Source organism: Salvia splendens, chromosome 20 (genome assembly GCF_004379255.2).
Source record: "Salvia splendens isolate huo1 chromosome 20, SspV2, whole genome shotgun sequence".
NCBI lineage: Eukaryota > Viridiplantae > Streptophyta > Magnoliopsida > Lamiales > Lamiaceae > Salvia > Salvia splendens.
Window position 1 is genome coordinate 440,033 of NC_056051.1, and position 20,077 is coordinate 460,109.

General features: G+C 36.0%; 2 protein-coding genes and 1 pseudogene across 2 annotated transcripts; 2 read left to right on the forward strand and 1 right to left on the reverse strand.

Annotated features, from left to right (window-relative positions):
* The first annotated feature begins 4,062 nt into the window (after nucleotides 1-4,062).
* Nucleotides 4,063-7,948, forward strand: LOC121782680 (lysine histidine transporter-like 8). The gene is made up of 6 exons (XM_042180631.1): nucleotides 4,063-4,072; nucleotides 4,164-4,587; nucleotides 5,572-5,708; nucleotides 6,068-6,498; nucleotides 7,028-7,159; nucleotides 7,338-7,948. The coding sequence occupies exons 1-6, from the start codon at nucleotides 4,063-4,065 to the stop codon at nucleotides 7,824-7,826; spliced, it is 1,623 nt and encodes a 540-aa protein (XP_042036565.1). The 3' UTR covers nucleotides 7,827-7,948.
* A 6,343-nt stretch (nucleotides 7,949-14,291) lies between these two features.
* Nucleotides 14,292-16,639, forward strand: LOC121782681 (annotated as a pseudogene).
* A 148-nt stretch (nucleotides 16,640-16,787) lies between these two features.
* Nucleotides 16,788-18,100, reverse strand: LOC121780851. The gene is made up of 2 exons (XM_042178492.1): nucleotides 17,822-18,100; nucleotides 16,788-17,055 (listed from the first exon to the last, which is right to left on the reverse strand). Exons 1-2 carry the CDS (start codon nucleotides 17,932-17,934, stop codon nucleotides 16,848-16,850), a joined length of 321 nt encoding a protein of 106 aa, XP_042034426.1. The 5' UTR covers nucleotides 17,935-18,100; the 3' UTR covers nucleotides 16,788-16,847.
* Between the last annotated feature and the right edge of the window lie 1,977 nt (nucleotides 18,101-20,077).

Here is a 20,077-nt window from a genome sequence, read left to right on the forward strand (position 1 = left end):
GCAAACGGCCCGAACTGCGTTGAGCCAGTCTCTTCCCAAGATGATGTTGTACGGGGACCGAGCTTTTACCAAAAGAACTCGATCATCGTACTGGAGCTTGTAGGCGCTTTTCCACCGTGATCGGAAGGCTGATAATACCTTCAGGGCGGGTGTCTCCTGGGCGAAACTTTTCAGAGGAAGTGGAGCCGGACTGAGCCGAGCTGGATCCACTTCTAGTTTATCGAAACATTCTTTAAAAGAATGCTGACTGACGCTCCGGTATCCACAAACACTCTGTGGATCAGTTTGTTTGCCACTCCGGCTTGGATGACAATAGCGTCTTGATGAGGAGAGATGGCTGGGACGGGATCTGCATCTGAAAATGTAATCACTTCGTCCTGCTTCAGCCTTTTATGCGTTGGCTCCTCTCGATTGAAGCCTCTGCGCTCTGACTTCAGGGACGATTTAGTCTTCCCGGCAGGGAGAGCATCAATAGTCAGGATTACTCCATCATATTGCAGCTCGTCATCGTCTTCGGGGTCCTGTTGCTTTTTCGGATCCTGAGGAGCGCAGTTGCACCTCTCTGCTTTTTGTTCTTTTTCGGCTGCTTGCTTTGGTATTTTTTTAACGTCCCTGCTTTCACAAGAGCATCAATACCTGCAGCCAAATGTCGGCACTCCTCGGTATCGTGACTGTGGTCTTGATGGAAGGAGCAATATTGATCCTGAGGTCGACGCGCGGCCGATTTCGTCATCCGCTTTGGTTTTTCGAACATATCGGAATGCAGTTCGAAAATTTCCGCTCTCGACTTGTTCAATGGTACGAACTGAGCGGGCGGCTTCTCAGGATTGAGACGTGGCCCCAATCGGTCTTGCACCGGAGCCCTTTGAATCCTTTCAAAAGGAGTTCGGCGAGGATGTCCCTGATCGCCAAAAGGAGTTCGGCGAGGATGTCCCTGATCGCTATGATCGGGCTTCCTCCTGTCTCCTCGGGATGAGCTGTCTAAAGACCGTTTGCGACGGTCTGCCTCATCGGCACGAGAGAACTGGTCCGCAAGTGATTCGGGCTTCCGCTTTCTGAAAGAACCTCCTGTGGAAAGCATCCATTAGATCTCGGTAAGATCTAATGCTGCCTTGGGGGAGGCTATCGAACCACCTTCTTGCGTTCCCGATAAGCAGCTCGGGAAACAGCTTGCACATATGGACCTCATTGAGACCCTGGTTCGCCATGTTATACTGATAGCGTCCCAGGAAGTCATGAGGATTCTCTAACCCGTCATAAGTCATCGACGGAGTTCGGTAGTTCTGTGGCAAGGGAGTTCGGGTGATATCGTCCGAGAACGGAGTCTTCAATGCTCCGTACATGGCGAACCCGACATCTCTTCGGTATGGAGGAGATGGAGTTCTCCTGTGATTCCGGTACCGAGGAGGAACAGGAACATGTCGGGGTTGAGGATTCTTCTTCCTGGAAGACACAGCACTACTGCGGTAGTGACTTTCATGTCTGGATGAGGAGGGAGAATCCACCGTTTTCGTCTCCGGCTTTTGGCTCTTTTGCAGGAAAATTAAGAACTCTTCCTGCTTCTCTGCCAAAAACAATTTGACAGCCTCGTTCAAATCGGGCTGCTGGGAAGACTCGGTGCGATGAGTCTTTGAGCGGCTTGTTCCTTCTCCGTGAGAACTGGAAGTAGATTTCTCCCGAGGCTGTTTTCCAGACCTGCGGGCTGGACTAGCTTCCTCAGGGTTATCACGAACGGTATTATGGGTGTTATGTGATCTGGTATGCATTTTTTTTTTTTTTTTTTTTTGGGGTGGAAAAAGGGTCAAAAATTCGCTTTATCACAAATTTGGTTCTCTGTTTCCCACAGACGGCGCCAGTGATGGTTGGGCGAATTTTTGATGGTAGTAAATGCAGGTAATGAATATAGATCACGACACAAGGAATTACGTGGTTCGATTTACTGAAGTAAATCTACGTCCACGGGAAGAAAGGAGGGCAAGATTGTATTGCTTGATCTCGTTTACAGCTTACAAATACAGACTTGCTATATGTTATTTGATGTCTAGAGACCTTCCTCTATCTGATCTAAGTTCTATTTATACATTGAACTAAGATCGTGGCTTGCATCACCACTAACTAGGTCGTGGCTTGCATCACCACTAACTAGGTAGTGGATGTCGTGGAGGTCATGAGATCCTGCATGGGTCCACTATCTCTTTGTTTGGTCCGCTATCCTGCATGAGATCCTGCATGAGTTGACACCACTAAATAGATCGTGTAGTGGAGGTCGTGGAGGTTCTGCATGAGTCCACTATCTCCCAGTTCGGTCGAATACTGAGACCGAACTTCTGAACTATTGCCGAGCAGCTTTTGCCGATCTGAGAGTAGAGCTTGATTGGTCGGCTTTTACCGAGCTGTAGGCTGGGGCCGAACTCTTTGGTAATGCCGAACTGATACTCTTCCTTGGGCTTTGGGCTGATGGGCCGTCACTGCTATTGGGCTTGTTTAGTACGTACCCCATCACCTACCTTTTCTCTTCTTCTTACATAATTTACCTACCTTTTCTCCTCTTCTTCATTTCAATTCGGTATAAATTTAATAGTACTACTACAATTTGTTTTAAATATAATAACCAATTATGTTTGATAAGCAATTTAAATCACCTTATACATATATAGTTAACAAATAACAAGGACGTACATATAATATATTACCTTCGTGAGTATGAACACAGCTGTGACTTGTGAGATTAAAAATTCCAAAACCATAGGAAGCTCTCGTCAAGAAACTACACCTCGAAAAGTTGCACACAAATACACATTATGAAAGTTCAAATTAGTTGATGCTAATGTTAGACTAATTATAACTCGTCATTATTATTTTGTCTCCTTTCTATATATTTAATTTAATTAACCACTCCATCTCCATCTTTCTAGATATGAAATGACAGAGATAAAATGTCAAAGTGAGACCCACTTTTAGCATATAAGTCAAGTGTAGTTGCTCGGTAGATTTAATTGTTCACGAGTTCCTTGAAAATTTGATACACACTGACATTTTTTTTGGTAAATAAAACCACGTTACAATATAAAAATAATGTTGTTTTTTAACGAACTGAATTTTATATAATTTATAACGACTTCCTACCACGAATTAGCGTACCTTTTTCTTACTACTTAATTACCTCCTTTTTGGTTTTGTTGTTTACCATATATCTAACTTCCTTTTTAAAATTGTTTGAACCTCTTTGCTTATTAAAATTCATTTATATATGACCGAAATATATAAGGTGAGATTTGGTGTCCCACTATTGATATCTCATTCACTATATTATAATCTAAATTAATTTTTAAAGTATTATCAATTTAAAATTTATAATGTTATTTGACATAAAGATAAGAAGGGGTATTTGTGTTTAAATTCCAAAATTTTTATTAAATTCTGGTTTTGCAAACTATCTTTAAAAATTTTATGTAAATTAACAAATTATTGTTCATTCTGATTTTGCAACCAATCAAGATTTTGAGTATAATATGGCTTAATAAAAATCATAATTCAATTAATAAAATTATTTAATTAAATATAATCGTATGATATTATCGCTGCCTAAAACATGAAATTTTTTTTGTTGATGTCTGATAGTGCCACAAAAGTACACGTTAGTAGCACCAAAAATCTTAATTGGTTGCAATAGTCTAAGCAAATCAATATTTTAGTTGTAAAATCTAAACAAATCAATAGTTTGTTAGTTTATAGTCGAATTTTAAAATTAATATGCAAAACTAGAATTTCCAAAAATTTAGGAATTTACATACAAATATCCAAGAAAGAATATATCAAAAATTGAAAAATGATACATGGAATGAGTCATGGACCATTGAATGTTGAATGTTATTCAAAATTCAATGACAAGTTCTTGAAATAATTAATATTTCTCTTCTTATTTCTCCATTTCATACTACTAGAATCCGAATCCCTCGGAAGAAAATGAGAGGAATACTTATTGCAATCACAAGAAACTATATAGTAGTAAAGAATATGAGAGTAGTCCAATATAATTAGAGAATATTGATATTAAATAGCATGATTATAGGTTATGTAGAAAAATTGCCGGTCAACCCAAGCAGTCTACCTTCACACACTCTAATTCAAACCCCTCTGATTTTCTTTAAAAACCAACAAAGTCCCCTCACTACTATCTACATATATCATCCCATTTCCCACAAATCGAGTGAGAAAACGATTGTCGGAGATGGTAGAGAATGGCGCAGCAGCTCCGCCGATAGATGGGGGCGAGATATCACCGGCCGCGGCGGCTCCAAACCCCATGCAGAGTCAGTACAACTCGCCCTCTCTCTCGAGGAAGCCGCTGCTGATGATCGAACACCCAAAGGCGAAGGCGAAGGCGAAGACGCCTAATTTCATGACCCCGTTGGGCAGTCCGATCCGAAGGGCGATGAAGATGACGAGGCTTGACCCTCAGGACGCTTGGCTTCCCATCACGGAATCGAGAAACGGTAACGCCTTTTACGCGGCCTTTCACACGCTCTGCGCCGGCATCGGAATCCAGGCGCTCGTCATCCCCGTTGCCTTCACAATTCTTGGATGGTTAGTTAGTTGTGTGTATTTTTTTTTACATGCATGCTTATCTTAAATTTTGTTTATTCTTTAAATATATTTAAGTGGGTATATTATTGAAATATTTTAAAGTTTGGTCAAATTCTGATCTGAAAATGATCCTGAAAGATTAACAAGTTCGAAAATTTTGATAGAAAATGTTCCACCTTAGGTCAACCATCAATATGGTGATGTTATTTTTCAACCATACAACATTGTTTTCTTTACGAATGTACGTCCAGCGTATGATTTTCTTGTTACCATACAGTTTTATTAAAAAAATATTGTGGGACAGTTGTAACAAATCTAAACTTTATAATTTTTTCATATAATTTTTAAAATTATGCGACAAACCAGAATTTGAAGCAATTTGACTTTAGTTTTGCAAATTATTTTAATTTCATCCATCATACTCCTTCCGTCCATCATTAAATGTCTCATTTTTTTCTTTTTTGTCCGTCCGCCAATAAATGTCACATTTCACTTTTGCTATATTTGGTAAGCTGACCATATATTCCATTAACTCATTCACTCACATTTTATTATTAGACTAATACTCCCTCCGTCCGCCATTAAATGTCCCATATTTGACCGGCACGTGTTTTAAGAAATTATTTGACTTTATGAAGTAAAGTGGGTAGAAAAGTTGGTGGAATGTGGAGCTTACTTTTATATATTGATTCTATTATAAAATGTGAGTAAAATGAGTTAGTAGGATGTAAGGTTCACTTACCAAATATGGTAAAAGTGAAATGAGATATTTATTGGCGGACGGAGGGAGTATATAAAAGTAGGGCCCACATACCATTAACTTTTTTTATCACTTTCCTTTATAAAGTCAAATAATTTCTTAAAATCTGAGCCGATCATATATGGAATATTTAATCATGGACGGAGGGAATACTTTTTTTTTTTCATGAGATATTTGACTAAACTAACTCTTGTAAATATGTTTGGGACAATGGTGTACTGTAGGAGTTGGGGAATCATAAGTTTGACAGTGGCATTTGTATGGCAACTATACACTTTCTGGCTTTTGACCAATCTCCATGAATCCACGGAAACCGGAATGCGCTACAGCCGATATCTCCAACTCTTCGATGCTATCTTTGGTACGATTTATTGATACCCCTTCTTGTTTGTCAAAATATCGATAGGGCTGAGATTTATAAATTTTGTTTTAAAGTATATTTTCAGATGTTATTAAGTTATTTGTAAGTAACTTTTACACAACAATATACATTAAATATAGATATATTTTCAAAATTTTATAAAAGAAATTAGTGTTAAGAAAAGAATTCATTAAGGTCTTTAGCCCTACCTCTACCACATGGATCCACCCCTGTTGTTCGATATCGACAAATTAGTGATTCTGACTCTTCTATACATGAGTGGACAACTCAGGCTTGTAAAGGAGTGAGTGACTCATTTCTAACACGATTCTTCCTCTCTCTCTTAATGAATTTGATAGGAGAGAAGATGGGGAAGATATTTGCATTGTTTCCGATCCTGTACTTATCCGGCGGCACGTGTGTAGCCTTGATTGTTGTGGGCGGCTCCACCTCCAAGCTCTTCTATCAAATAGTTTGCGGCGGCGGAGGCTGCCCCAAAGATCCTCTGACAATGGTGGAGTGGTACCTCGTGTTCACATCGGCGGCAGTGCTTGTGTCGCAGCTGCCCAATCTGAACTCTATTGCGGGGGTGTCGCTGATCGGGGCAGTGACGGCGGTCGGGTATTGCACGATGATGTGGTCCGTGTCGGTGACGGAGGGGCGGCTCCCGGGCGTGTCGTACGACCGTGTCAAGCCGAATACTAACACGGAGTGGTTCTTTGGGCTTCTAAATGCCTTTGGTATCATCGCTTTTGCCTTTAGAGGCCATAACGTTACTCTTGAGATCCAGGTATCTAGTACACCCCTCGTCCCACTATAAGCGAGACGTGACATTTTTCTTTGAATGAGATCTAAGAAAATGATGTTTAGAGTATTAAGTAGAAAGAGAATCATCTAGAGGAGTAAACATATGATAAAATATGTAGTTGCCAGAACAAGAAATGACTTACTTTAGGTTACTTTAGGTAGGACGGAGAGAGACATTTTTACACACCACGTATGATTGGATTTTATTTTTCCATTATCTTACGTTACATTTTTTAGTGAAATTGTTTCAGATATGATAATTGGAAAATTGTAGATATTACATCCGGTTATTCAAACGATGTTGTTTGGTTGAAAAGCATCAATAATATATTAAACTTGGAAGATATGATTTTTTCGCAGTTGGATAATTGTAAACAAATTCAAACTTAGGTCTTTCTTGCTAATTTTAAAGTTGCGGGGAGACCAAACTCCGTTATTTTTGCTAAATTTGGCCTATCTGTCTGTTTTTTTTCTTCTAAATTCTGGAGTTTGGATTGAAACTTGAAATCTAGGGAACTATGCCATCAAGTGAGAAGAAGCCATCTCGTGAGCCCATGTGGAGAGGGATCCAAGGAGCATATATCGTGATCGCGTTGTGCCTATTTCCTATTGCAATCGGCGGGTATTGGGCGTATGGCAATAAGGTACTTGAATCGATCTATCTCGTATTTTATTTCGTTTGCTATAAAAAAAGTATTGAAATCATTATATAAGTCTCATTAGCTATTTTTTTTTTCTATGTCAATTGATTTTAGGTTTAACTTAGCTAACATTACATTTGTGAGGAAATCGAAAAATGACTGACCCAGTAATATATCTCAGATACCAGAAAACGGAGGCATGTTGGCGGCAATATACGCTTTCCACGGCCGCGACACGTCTCAATCGGTCCTGGGGCTAATAAGCCTATTCGTGATCATCAATGCGGTGAGCTCATTCCAGATATACGGAATGCCAATGTTCGATGATGTGGAGTCGAAGATCACCAAGAGGCTGAAGAGGCCGCTGCCGTGGTGGCTAAGGGTGATCTCGAGGTTCATGTTCGGGTACGGGTGCTTCTTCGTGGCGGTGGCCATCCCCTTTCTAGGGAGCATGGCGGGGTTGATTGGTGGGATTGCAGTTCCGGTGACGTTCGTATATCCGAGTTTGATGTGGATTAAGGTGAAGAAGCCGCAGAGACATGGCTTCATGTGGTGCCTCAATTGGGGGCTAGCCATTGCTGGGATTTTGCTCACTGTCTTACTTGTTGCTGCTGGTATATATGTTGTTATTGACACTGGGGTTGAAATTAGCTTCTTCAAGCCTCACTAAATATTTCTCAACTCCATTTTATATCATGTCATTTTACTATGATTTCAAGATTCTTAGACTCATGTTTCCTAACATTTGTAATTTCGTGCGTAATATATGGTGTATTAATGTTCGTAGTAAAATACTCCCTTTGTCTTCTGAAGTAGGGACATATTTAAGAAAAAATGTATTAAGCAAGTTAAGTAATGAATAATAAAGTAGAAAAAGAAAGAGGTAGAAAGATGAATAAAAAATAAAGTAAGAGACAAGCTAGAAAGGTGGTCATTATTTGCCAAATAAGGAAATGACTCAGCTATAATTAGAAAACCTAAAAAGGAATAGAATTAGCTACAACGGGCGGAGGAAGGACTATGTAAACATTTTGAATATGTATCGTAAGGATAAGCCTTGAATGTTTACTATAGCCCTATACCCCCATTAATTATGTCATTTTGTTAATTCTGTTTGGTCCATATTAATTGTCTCATTTTATATTTTACTCCCTCCGTCCGTCATTAGGAGGGTCATTTGAGTTTGACACGGGTTTTAAAAAATACAAGGGAAAGTGGGTGAAAAAGATAGTGAAATGTGAGATTCATTTTTATATATTGATGTTATAATAAAATGTGAGGAGAATGAGTTAGTGAAAAGTGAGGTCAACCTATCATTTATAGCAAAGGTGAACGGGGACTCCTAATGACGGACGGACTAAAATAATTAAATGGGACTATTAATGGCGGACATAGAGAGTACTATTTTAGTAAATGAACTATATTCCACTAACTCATTCCATTTATAATTATTAGTATAAATTTAATATATAAAATTAAGATTCACATTTCACTAACTTTTCCTTTTTCACTTTATACAACAAAGTCAAACATTTTGTATGGGTATTATAAGTGAAATGTTTCTTCTTTTTTTGGCAATAATTAAATCACTTATCTTTTTCTATTTTATCCTCTTATCTATCCTACTTTAGTATCTTTTCTCTATTTTATTTTCTTCTCTTTCTTATTTTACAATTTACTCCCCTACTACCATAAAAATAGGAAGAAATAGAAATAAAAGGTTATAGGAGTATTGTTATTAGAAATTGGATCGCACCTAATAACAGAGAAAAACTAACCTATTATAGAAAGTGGCTAATCTTGTGGAGCGGACCAAAATAAAAAAGAAAACTTTTTTTATAGAACGGAGAAAGTATAATTTAATTTACTAAACATCACTATCTAGATTTCTATACTAAAATAGAAACTTCTAACTTAGATTGGAATGGAAAGAGAGTATTGAATTTGGGACGGTGAGTTAGGTACCGAGCTTAGTCTGTTCACCTATAGGAACTAGGAAGGAATGCCCTTAAATTGTACTCCCCATAATAGATGTCACACTTTGGAGATAGCACATGATTTTAGGAGATATTATTTTATGTGTTAAGTGGTGAGAGAAAAAAAATTTTATAATTGATGTGAGAGGGAACTTTTTCCAAAAGATTAAATGTGACATCTTTTGTGGGACAAACTAAAAAGGAAAGTGTGACATCTACTATGGGACGGAGGGAGTAGTACTCCCTCCGTCCCACAAAAGATGTCACAGTTGTGGGACGTCATAGGAATTTAGGAGGTTTCGTTTTGTTTGTTAAGTGGAGAGAAAAATATAATATTTATATTAATGTGAGATACTCCCTCCGTCCCACAAGAATATGCACTCTTTCGTTTTTAGTCCATCCCACAAGAATATGCACTTTCTAATTTTGGAAACTTTTTTCACTCTGATTTGGTGGGACTCATTCTCCATTAACAATACTTTAATTACTTTTTCTATATACCTCTCTTACTTTCCCAATTTTGAATTAAATCTCGTGACTAACCTAAAGTGCATATTATTTGGGGATGGAGGGAGTATAACTTTTTCTTAAAATAGAAATGTGACATATTTAATTGGAAAGACTAAAATGTAAAGTGAGACATCTTTTATGAGACAGAGGAAGTACTAGAACATATAGTAGCATTTATTGTTACATACCAAATAAATAATTTGTAAATACTCTCCACATTCACGAAAAATATGACACATTGTGAATGACACGGGTTTTAATGTAGAATTGAGAAAGTAAGAGAGAAGAGAAAAAAGTAAGAGAGAAGTAGTGCTAGTGGAATGTGAGGTCCGTATTATTAGTAAGAGAGAAGAGAAAAATGTAAGAGAGAAGTTGTTGAAAACTTTCCTTTTTTTTAATGTGTTCTATTTTTCATGGAAATGTGCTCTATTTTTCCTGGAGGGAGAGTATTACTGCTACTTATAAATATGTAAAATGCATTCTTTATGTTCTGATCTTTATTAATTGAGTTATTCTTTTACGTATTTTATAAATCTATACAACTGTAGGTTGATCCTACTTTCCACTAACTCGTTCTCCTCACATTTATTATAAAACTAATATATAAAAATAGATCATACATTTCACTATCTTTTTTCACCCATTTTCCTTCGTATTTCTTAAAATCCGTGCTGAAACTTAAATGAGACTTCTAATGATGGACTGATGAATTAAATAAAAATGAGTTTCACATTTCACTATCTTTTTTCATCCACTTAATTATATTTCTTAAAACCTGTACCGAACTCAAATAAGATTTCTATCAACTGACGTAAAAATTACTAGTATAGAGCATGCAGTGGTTAGGATTAAAAGAGAAAATCTTAATGGATGCCAAAGCAAGCTTTATACAAGTTAATTAATATTATCAGTAACTCTATGAATTATAATTAAATAGAGTTGGTTATATTCAGTTTTATTTAAGATCATGAAAAGTGATTTTTAATGATCAATCAACGGTCAGACTTAAGCTTTTCCCAATTGACTACATCGGTTTTGATTGGTCATGAAAAAGCTAAAAAAAATCCATTAATATTTCTGGTGGTTATTCTTGATCCAATGATTTGAACCTTTTTATAATTACTATGTTCTCCTTTCCCCATCATCTCCTTTAATTACTGGGATGAATGACCTCTCCCACGTTGAATTTGGCCATGATAAATATCTTTAAATTTTCTTTAAATTGGGTAGACAATTTTTGATTAATTTTACAAGCAATGTAGATATATAACGGAGGTGAAGTAGTAGCCTCACAAGATGATTCATATCATATGTTCAAATTTTATATAATAAAGCAGTATGTACTAATTTATCGATCATATAAATCAATATCAATTCAAATAAGTTTAAGAAAATGGATCAAATCCATCATGGATAATGTAAGAGTAGTTTGCTTGTTGTTTCATGAAAATTATATGAGAAGGTGGTTAATGGCGTCATGACATGGCATCACTGCAGACGTCAGGAATGAATGCTTTATGTTGATAAAATTAGCTATAAAAGTGGTTTATACTTTTAATAAAAAGATGATCAAATTTGAACTTACCATTTTTATTGGCATAACCAATCATAAAAAATGTAATTCTATTCATACATAACATAATTATTCATCACTGAATTTTATAATTAGTCCCTGAAAAATGGGATTTGTATTATTTTTTAATTCTAAGTAGAAATCATATTTCAGGGAAAAAGAAATCACATATGAAGGGTCTCTATGACTGTTTTGCTCCTAAGAGCATGCACAACGGTGGCGCCGGGCCCGCGTCCGTCCGCGCCACTGGCAAGGACGAGGCTCGCCGCCGCTGGCACGGCGCTGCTCGATGCATCTTCAAACGCAACTTCAAACGCACGAGGCCATGATATTGGGTCTCCAAAAATAATTAGGGTTAGTGCCGTCGGATCAGTAGTCTTCCACGGGTAATATTAGCCAATAATTATGTAATTTTTAATTTTTAGGAGTTTAATTATGTAGTTTTTAATTTTTAGGAGTTTAATTAGTAATTTTTAACTTTTTAGTATTTTAATTATGTAATTTTTAATTTTTAGGATTTTAATTATGTCTTTTTTATTTTATTTGTAATTTGTAATATTATTGTGGTTTTTAATGAATTTTAATATTATGGAAATGTTTTTTGTTTAATTGAATTTTAAATTGAATTGTGCTCGTCCTTGCGGAAGAGCACAGCTTTGGGTGTTGTGCTTTTGCCAGAGAGCAGGCAAGAATGGTGGCGTCGGGTCCACAACCGTGCTCGCTGGCAAGAGCACGATTGTGGTTGCTCTACGGCCGAATGTATGATTCTTTTTTTTTTTAATCTTTCATTACACATACTGACATACTTTATGATATAGCAATCATTCTTGTAATTAAGGAAACCAAAGCAATCATGAAGAAAGCTGACATTTATTAATTAAAAGAACGATAATTGCATCATAAAGTAATAATGAAAGATAAAAAGACTCATGTCCTTCATGGGTCATGGGCAAAATAGTTATCAGAGACTCCATATCTGATTTTTTATTGTCCAATTTTGTGATCTTTTATACTTCAAGTATGTAAAAACTGCTAATCCCATAATCTAGGGATTCATTATGAAATTCCCTCTAAAACCATACTACATTACTTTTGTATTAAACATCAGTGAATAACGAGGAACATGTATAGTACTAGTAACAATATTAAGGATATTATTTTAAAATATCCAACAATAATTCCACTCCATATATAAATTTGTTGTAGCATGGCGAGAAATTTCCCTATCACTTTACTTGATAACAATAATTCTCAAGACTTTTCATAGAAAGAAATTTATATAACATTCATAGTATATACTTTTTTCCAAATGAATGTGCTTGCACATAGAAAATTCATTGCACACATATCTAATAAAGCAACTTAATCTGCCCTAGAAAACTAAGGGCTTCGCATAATTAAAGGACCACTATTGTTCACACCTCCCATAATCTCTAATTAAATAACTTATCACTACTTTTATACACAAAAATTGATTAAAATAAATGACTTTGTTCAGTTTAAAAATATATCATACTTTACTGCCCCTCATTTCCCATGGAAAGTCCCTAATTTGTGTATGTTAGACGTAACAAAATTGAGAAATTGTGGAGAAAATATTCCATGGTCTTGACACACCAAGTTGGCAATATAATTTGGTGTGACAAACTAATAGTTTTTTGACAAGTGTAATTAATAACCATGTGTAATATGACAACTAAATACGCCTAATATATGGAACATTTCCTTAATTTATTGGCCTTTATTTCTTTTATTGAAATTTTTGGTGCACATAAATTTTATTTTCTCATTTTTAATTTTTTTTATACTATACTATTGAAATATTGAATATAAGAATTAATTTATAAATATGCTAACAAGTGTAATTATATATAATATTGAAACTAAATGCATCTAAATTACTTTTCGCATTTTTATGCTTTTATTTCTTTAATTAAATATTTTGATGCATATTAAATTTATTTTTTAGAAAAATAAAATAAAATTTATCTCCTACCTTTAATATTTTTCATTAACTTTGTATATGTTATTAAAAATTAAGATTAACTAAGTTCAAATTATAACATTTTATCACTACTTCTATAGATTTTTTATAAAATAAAAAATAAAGTGTCATTTTAGTATATTAATTTATTATGACTACAATTTAGTTTTCTTGGAATATTAATTAATTAATATTCATCAAAAAATATGTTTTCTTCCATCTTTAACATTTTACTGTATATGTTATTGAAATTTTGATGCATATAAATTTGTTCCGTTGCATAACAAATGTAAGTGTTCTTACACTATTAATATTTTATTTTCTTGCTTAATTTTTTAAAATTATTTTTACATGTTATTAAATATATTAAAAGTTGTAAATAATTAATTAATTAATATTCTAATAAAGTTCAAATTAATTAATTTCAATTTTGAATACTCCTATAATAGTATAAAAAATTAAGACAAAAATGAACCTTATATGCATAAAAAATTTCAAATAAAAGGAATAAAGGCTAATAAATTGATGAAATCTTCCATATATTAGGTGTATTTAGTTTCCATAATACAAATGATTATTGATAACACTTGTCAAAAAACTATTAGTTTGTCATACCAAATCATATTGCCAACTTGGTGTGTCAAGACCAATGAATATTTTCTTGAAATTGTGAGAAAAATATGATTGGTTTTCCTCATGAGTAAAGTTTTATTAAAGGAAAAGATTTCATTTTGTTTTCCTCATGTTTTTTGTTGTCATTAAACGACCATGTTTTTCAGAACATATTTTTTCAGCTATCAAATCTATCGATTTCTCATACTCTCTTTGAGAAGAACGAAACAAGAAATGCACTACGTGTCATGCACTTGTCTCTATTATTTCATCAAAAAAAAATTGATTTTAATAAAAGCAGCCAATGCCATTGTGGGAATGGTCTAACGTTCACTTTATACTTTCCTCCACTCTTTGATCTTTGTAATATTCATGACAAACTTCGCTTCACGACATCAAACAAAACCGAAATTGGTATAAATTGTGTGACCAATTACTAATGACGTAATAAAATTGATTCTGAGCTGAGATTTCGTCGTTCAAATATGCATCAACTTATTATCTAAAAAATTAACCAACATCATGTCTGTATCATGTATCCAGAAAAAAATGAAACAAATTAAAGTACTGAGAGGGCCCATAAATTATTTAATCAGCAAAATATAAAAAAAAGTTGAACTAAATTTCTATATAAACCTCAGCATCTCATGTTGATTCTGAAGAGTGACAGCATATTTCAGCCAGATTCAAAAGTGATACTGTAATAAAAATGAGTGAACTAGCTGATTCTACTCCAAGAAGCCCGTTTTCGAGCGCGAGCCGAATGATGACTCCTCTGGCTAGCCCCGTGAAAAACGCCATAACTAGCATGCAAACTTATCTCAAAGAAGTAGGGCACCTCACCAAGCTCGATCCCCAGGATTCGTGGCTTCCAATTACGGAGTCGAGAAATGGGAATGCTTACTATGCTGCATTCCACACCCTCAGTTCTGGAATTGGATTCCAGGCCCTCCTTCTTCCTCTAGCTTTCACAACCCTCGGCTGGTAAATTTTCTGTGCAAAGATGATCACCATTTTGTATATAGTTGAAGAAGTATTGGATAACTAATCTTACTTTATTCAGGGTTTGGGGAATTATCAGCCTGTCTTTGGCATTCATTTGGCAATTATACACCTTATGGCTACTGATACAGCTCCATGAATCCGTTCCTGGAACGCACTACAGCCGATACGTCAGGCTGTCCATAGCTGCTTTTGGTAATTATCCTATTATACTACCTGTACAAAAATTACAATGGAAAAAGATGAGTACACTAAGCATATTATATACTGAGTCCTGACTGGAAATTTACTGATGCCTGAAAATCTTCTTGATTTTGCTCTCTAGGGGGAAGATGGGGGAAAATACTGGCCCTGTTTCCAACTCTTTACCTAGCCGGTGGAACCTGCGTTAGCCTAATAATGATAGGAGGAAGCACATTGAAGATCTTCTTCCACAGTATGTGGTACAACTTGCAATACTAATACACTCTCAGTAGTGGAGTGGTACCTTGTGTTTGTGTGCTCAGCAGTGATCTTGGCTCAGCTCCCCAACCTCAACTCCATCGCCGGAATTTCTCTTGTAAGTGCAATCACTGCGGTGACATACTGTACTCTAACATGGGTCCTGTCAGTCTCCAAAGCCAGGCCACCCGGTGTATCATATGAGCCCGTTTGGACGAAATCGGAAGTTGGGAATGTTTCAAGCGTTTTAAACGCTCTTGGAATCATAGCATTTTCTTTCAGGGGCCACAACCTTGTGTTAGAGATTCAGGTAAGGGGAAATTTATGTGATGTTTTTGTTTGGCAAAGGAGGGGGGGGTGTTTACTGATAGGAATGATGTTTTTGTGTTGTTGTTTACAGGGAACCATGCCTTCGACTGCTAAGAATCCATCTAGTTTGCCAATGTGGAAAGGAGTGAGGTTTTCGTATATGATTATCGCCTGCTGCTTGTTTCCAATGGCCATAGGGGGTTACTGGGCTTAAGGGAATTTGGTATCATCTTGATACTTGGAAATAATATAATAAAATCAATCGAATTAGATATAATCATAGTATCATACAACAATTCTAAAGCATGAAATCAAATTTGAAATAATACAGATACCCACAAATGGAGGAATGTTGAGTGTGTTGGACAAGTACCACAGGAACGACACGCCAAGGGTGGTTTTGGGGTTGACAAGCCTATTCTTCGTGATCAACAGCCTTACCTCGTTCCAGATATATGCCATGCCAGCCTTTGACAATATGGAGTTCAGGTATACGAGCAAAAACGATTGGCCATGCCCATGGTGGCTGAGAGCAAGTATACGAGTGTTTTTTGGCTGCCTCACATTGTTCATTTCAGTGGCTCTGCCATTCTTGAAAAACCTGGCTGGGTTGATTGGAGGGATTGCCTTACCTGTTACGCTTGCATATCCATGCTTGATGTGGATTAGGATCAAGAATCCTCAAAGATACAGTTCGATGTGGTGGCTGAATTGGACACTCGGATCTCTGGGAATGATCTTGAGCATTCTGCTAGTGTTCGGGGCAATTTGGACAATAGCAACCCTAGGAATCAGGGTCCATTTCTTCAAACCAGAATAACTGAAGAATCAAATTTTCTGTGTATCTCCTGCACTTTCTACTCAAGACATGCAAATTCTCACGAAATTAAGGACTCCTGAAATATAATTTTGTATTTGTACCAATAGATAAAGAAAAAATTAATGCCATCTTATTCAGAGATGGCTGAGACTGCTTCCTGAAACATTTCGATAATTGAATAAGCAATCAGAAGAATTCACAATCTCGCATATGACATCAGGGACAGGTCAAAATCGATATGAAAACTTACCTATAGTCAAGAAAAATAATGAATGGCAATTAAACCAGAATAAGGAATGTGTCAAGAGGATTTACTAAATTCATTTCCTAATCAGCAAGATTCAAGTGACAGTATTATATTCCATATAAATCAATCAAACGAAACGCTACGGACCAGAAAGCACTTCCTCAGGAAAATTTAAAGAGTCGATTCTTTTGAGAAAAGTTTCCAGAGAAGTGACAGGCTACATAGACAATGGTAAAAGCATCCTCCGCTGCTTCTTCCGAGCCAGTCTAACTTGCTTTGTGATTTTCATACATAAAACCGATACTAGTGTAATACACAGCAAAAGCACAGCTAGCCTTAAATGCCTAAAATATAACGAAACAACTGAGAAGACGAAGATTGCTAAAATGACAAGCTCCCATATGACAAAGATTGCAACATCTACCCTGCAACCAGAAAGAAGCAAAATATGAAACAACAGAAAACATACTGGAGGTGACCATGTTTTATGTGAAAAATAAATTCAATTCATCTCTTTTTGGAGGAAGGGTCAGTTTAGGTGAAAAAGTAAATAGTTTACAAGGGTAAGAATTAGCTTGAGCATAAACACTTCCACAAAATCTCATCCAAAAAACAAGACACTCATCCATATACCAAATTCAATAACTGTAGAAAACAAAGCCAAACAAGGAGTATAAGTTGTGTCGAATTACAATCAGCTAATTCAAGGAAAAAATCACTTTGCTATGTTTTCTAAACTATTAGAAACCAATGACAAAACAAAGAAAGATTTCCCGATAATTTCCTCGGAAGCAAACGACGAATCCAGTGCTCTTAGTACTAATAACTAAATGGTAATTTGCCACGACATATTGCAAAAGAATACATCTAAGTAAGCATTATTATAAATGCGGAATGAGTAACATTCAAGCTCGTGAACATTATTGTTGCCTCAATTTTTGCAATTTACATTATCATCCAGGAAAGATACAAAGGGTTTTAGAACCATATACAAATTTGAAAATCAAAATTGTGAATTATCCTGGAGAAATCTCGAAATCATTAGGATTGCAGATGATTAAGAAGAATAAAAACAACAAGATCTAACTCAAGTCAAATTTCGATGTTGCAATTGACAAGCTCGTAAATAAATAATGCAAGCGAGTAAAAGCAGGGAAGGAAAAGGTGGAAATTAAAGAAGAGGAGAAATACCTAGAAGAGGCGAGATTGGAGGTGGAGGAGAATAAGGAAAAGGAAGGCCAATCGTGCTTGGATCGAGTCTGATACTCTCTAAGCTGCTCCGCCAACTTCGATCGCGTTATCATCCTCAAGTATCGGAGCTGTTCTCCACTACTACGCCGGAATTATTCTCAACACCGCCGATTCTTTGCCTCTTTGCATCGTTGATTTTGTTTGATTTGAGTTATACGCTATGATTTTGATTTGAAACAAAAATAAATGAAATATGAGTATTCCCTCATATCGTCTCTTACTTTTGCATTTTGGTTCCGTCTTTAATTAATTATCTCATTTTCCATTTATTTTTTTTAATAAAACTATTATTTCATAAATTTAATTTCACTCGCACGTATGATCTCTCATTGTTGCATGGATACATCCTCTAACAAATCTTCTTATCTTGCACCCTCTTTCGTGTTTGAAATCATTTCGTCTTTATGATCTTCCTCTTCTTGAAATTTTCCTCGTATTCTTTTTGATCTTATCGTTTAGGGAAAACTATAGGAAATACTAATTATCCAATTAGAGATAAAATGGTTCACGCATAGTTTGCTCTAAAGTTTCGCGTAGTTCCAAGAAATAGAAAAAGTTTCATGGTCCACCGGTCTCCATCCTCTATCTCGATCCTCTCATCTCATATCTCGATAATTTTGAAATTTCGCCCCACTTTCCATTCTCGTTCGTTTTCATCGCTCGGGAAAGCAATAGGTGAGTTTTCAAATTAGAACTACGGTCCGCGTGGTCAACTAGGCCTACATCTTAGGCACTCTAAGTTCACAACACATTTTATCATCTCATATCTCAATATCCATCGTTTTTCACACCATTCATACTTCATGATAATCAAGTATAAACTCATAACACATTTGCATTCCAAACAAAACACTCATGCTCTTCACATATATATTTGAAACAAACATTTTTAAATGTCTTAATTTTTTTTAAAAAAAATTCAACATTCTCAAAACAACTCATCAATTTTCATCTTTTCATGCAAAACACTCCATCATTCCTCTTCAAAACTCGCTCTTTTCACAAGCATCAGAAAATACTTCTTAATTTGAAACCAATCCCTCAAGGGAAGATTTTACTTCGTTGTTCGTATAAACATTTTTCTCTTCTTTCATTCTCAAAAATTTTCTCATCTTCCTTTCTCCAAAACTTTCGCATAAAAATTCTCATAAAAATAAATTACCTCTTTCACGGTTGAGCGTGGCGAAGCGGGATGTTGAGCCTTCAATATACATTTTTTTAGCCTAGAGAATCGAATCTAGATTAAGGCTGAAACAGACTCTCGAGTCTAGAGCGGAAAGAAAAATTGCTCTGATACCACTTTGTCACGCCCGCATTTTCTAAGGATAGAAAACACGGTTGATCGCGACTAGGGGATGATTAAAGAAACGGGAAATAAAGGGGAAAACAACACAACTCGACCATAGCTCGAAACAAATAGGAATAGCTCGAATAAAATCAGGGTATCTGAACAATCAACAACTCAAAAATGAATATTATCTCAGCGATACAAGAACTCAAAAGAATGACAACTACTCAGCGGAAGCATTTGAGAGAAGGAATATGCCACGTGTGAAGACATGACACATTCTAAACACTTAAATTTCTTCAATGGTCTTGCTCAACACCCACCGCACCCGTCACGCTCAACCTGCACATTTTCAAAAAGAAATGCAGGGCTGAGTACTTGATGTACCCAGTGAACACATGCCAAAATAATTTTATAAAAAGTATTATGAGCATTTAAAAGTGAACTCGGGGTTTTATAAAAGACCAAGTCACCAAAATATTTTCTCACTCAAAAGTATGGCTGCAACCCATTTTTCTCTCTCCTTGTACCATATCTGAACCTCATATGTGAAACGAGAACGTGGCCACATTCTCGATCACTGGACCGGCCAACTCGAAAGATAGCACACGATCCCCTCTGTGTACACTAGTTTGAATAGGGACTCACTCCCTAGACAAACCTGAATTTGATTAAACTCATAACTTCTAGTAGGGACTCACTCCTCACTAGGCGATCAGATAGGCACATCGTCAAAAATAAAATACGGCATGACACAATATATTTGGAATTTAATCACATAACTCATACTTGAAAGATATTGCGTAAATTTAAAAGTAAGCCTACACAATAAGGTAGGATAGAAAGCCCACCACGATCGTTTAAAGCCCTAACTCCTCTTTTCGTTCCATTCCCGAAACGCGTATATG

Excerpts from the sequence above, each read along its gene's own strand:
- LOC121782680 (XM_042180631.1), top strand. Across the intron at positions 4,588-5,571 it reads GCCTTCACAATTCTTGGATG|GAGTTGGGGAATCATAAGTT; the intron begins GTTAGTTAGTTG and ends GGTGTACTGTAG. Across the intron at positions 5,709-6,067 it reads ACTCTTCGATGCTATCTTTG|GAGAGAAGATGGGGAAGATA; the intron begins GTACGATTTATT and ends TGAATTTGATAG.
- LOC121780851 (XM_042178492.1), bottom strand. The coding sequence starts at position 17,934 with ATGATAACGCGATCGAAGTTGGCGGAGCAGCTTAGAGAGTATCAGACT. Across the intron at positions 17,056-17,821 it reads TCCAATCTCGCCTCTTCTAG|GGTAGATGTTGCAATCTTTG; the intron begins GTATTTCTCCTC and ends TTCTGGTTGCAG.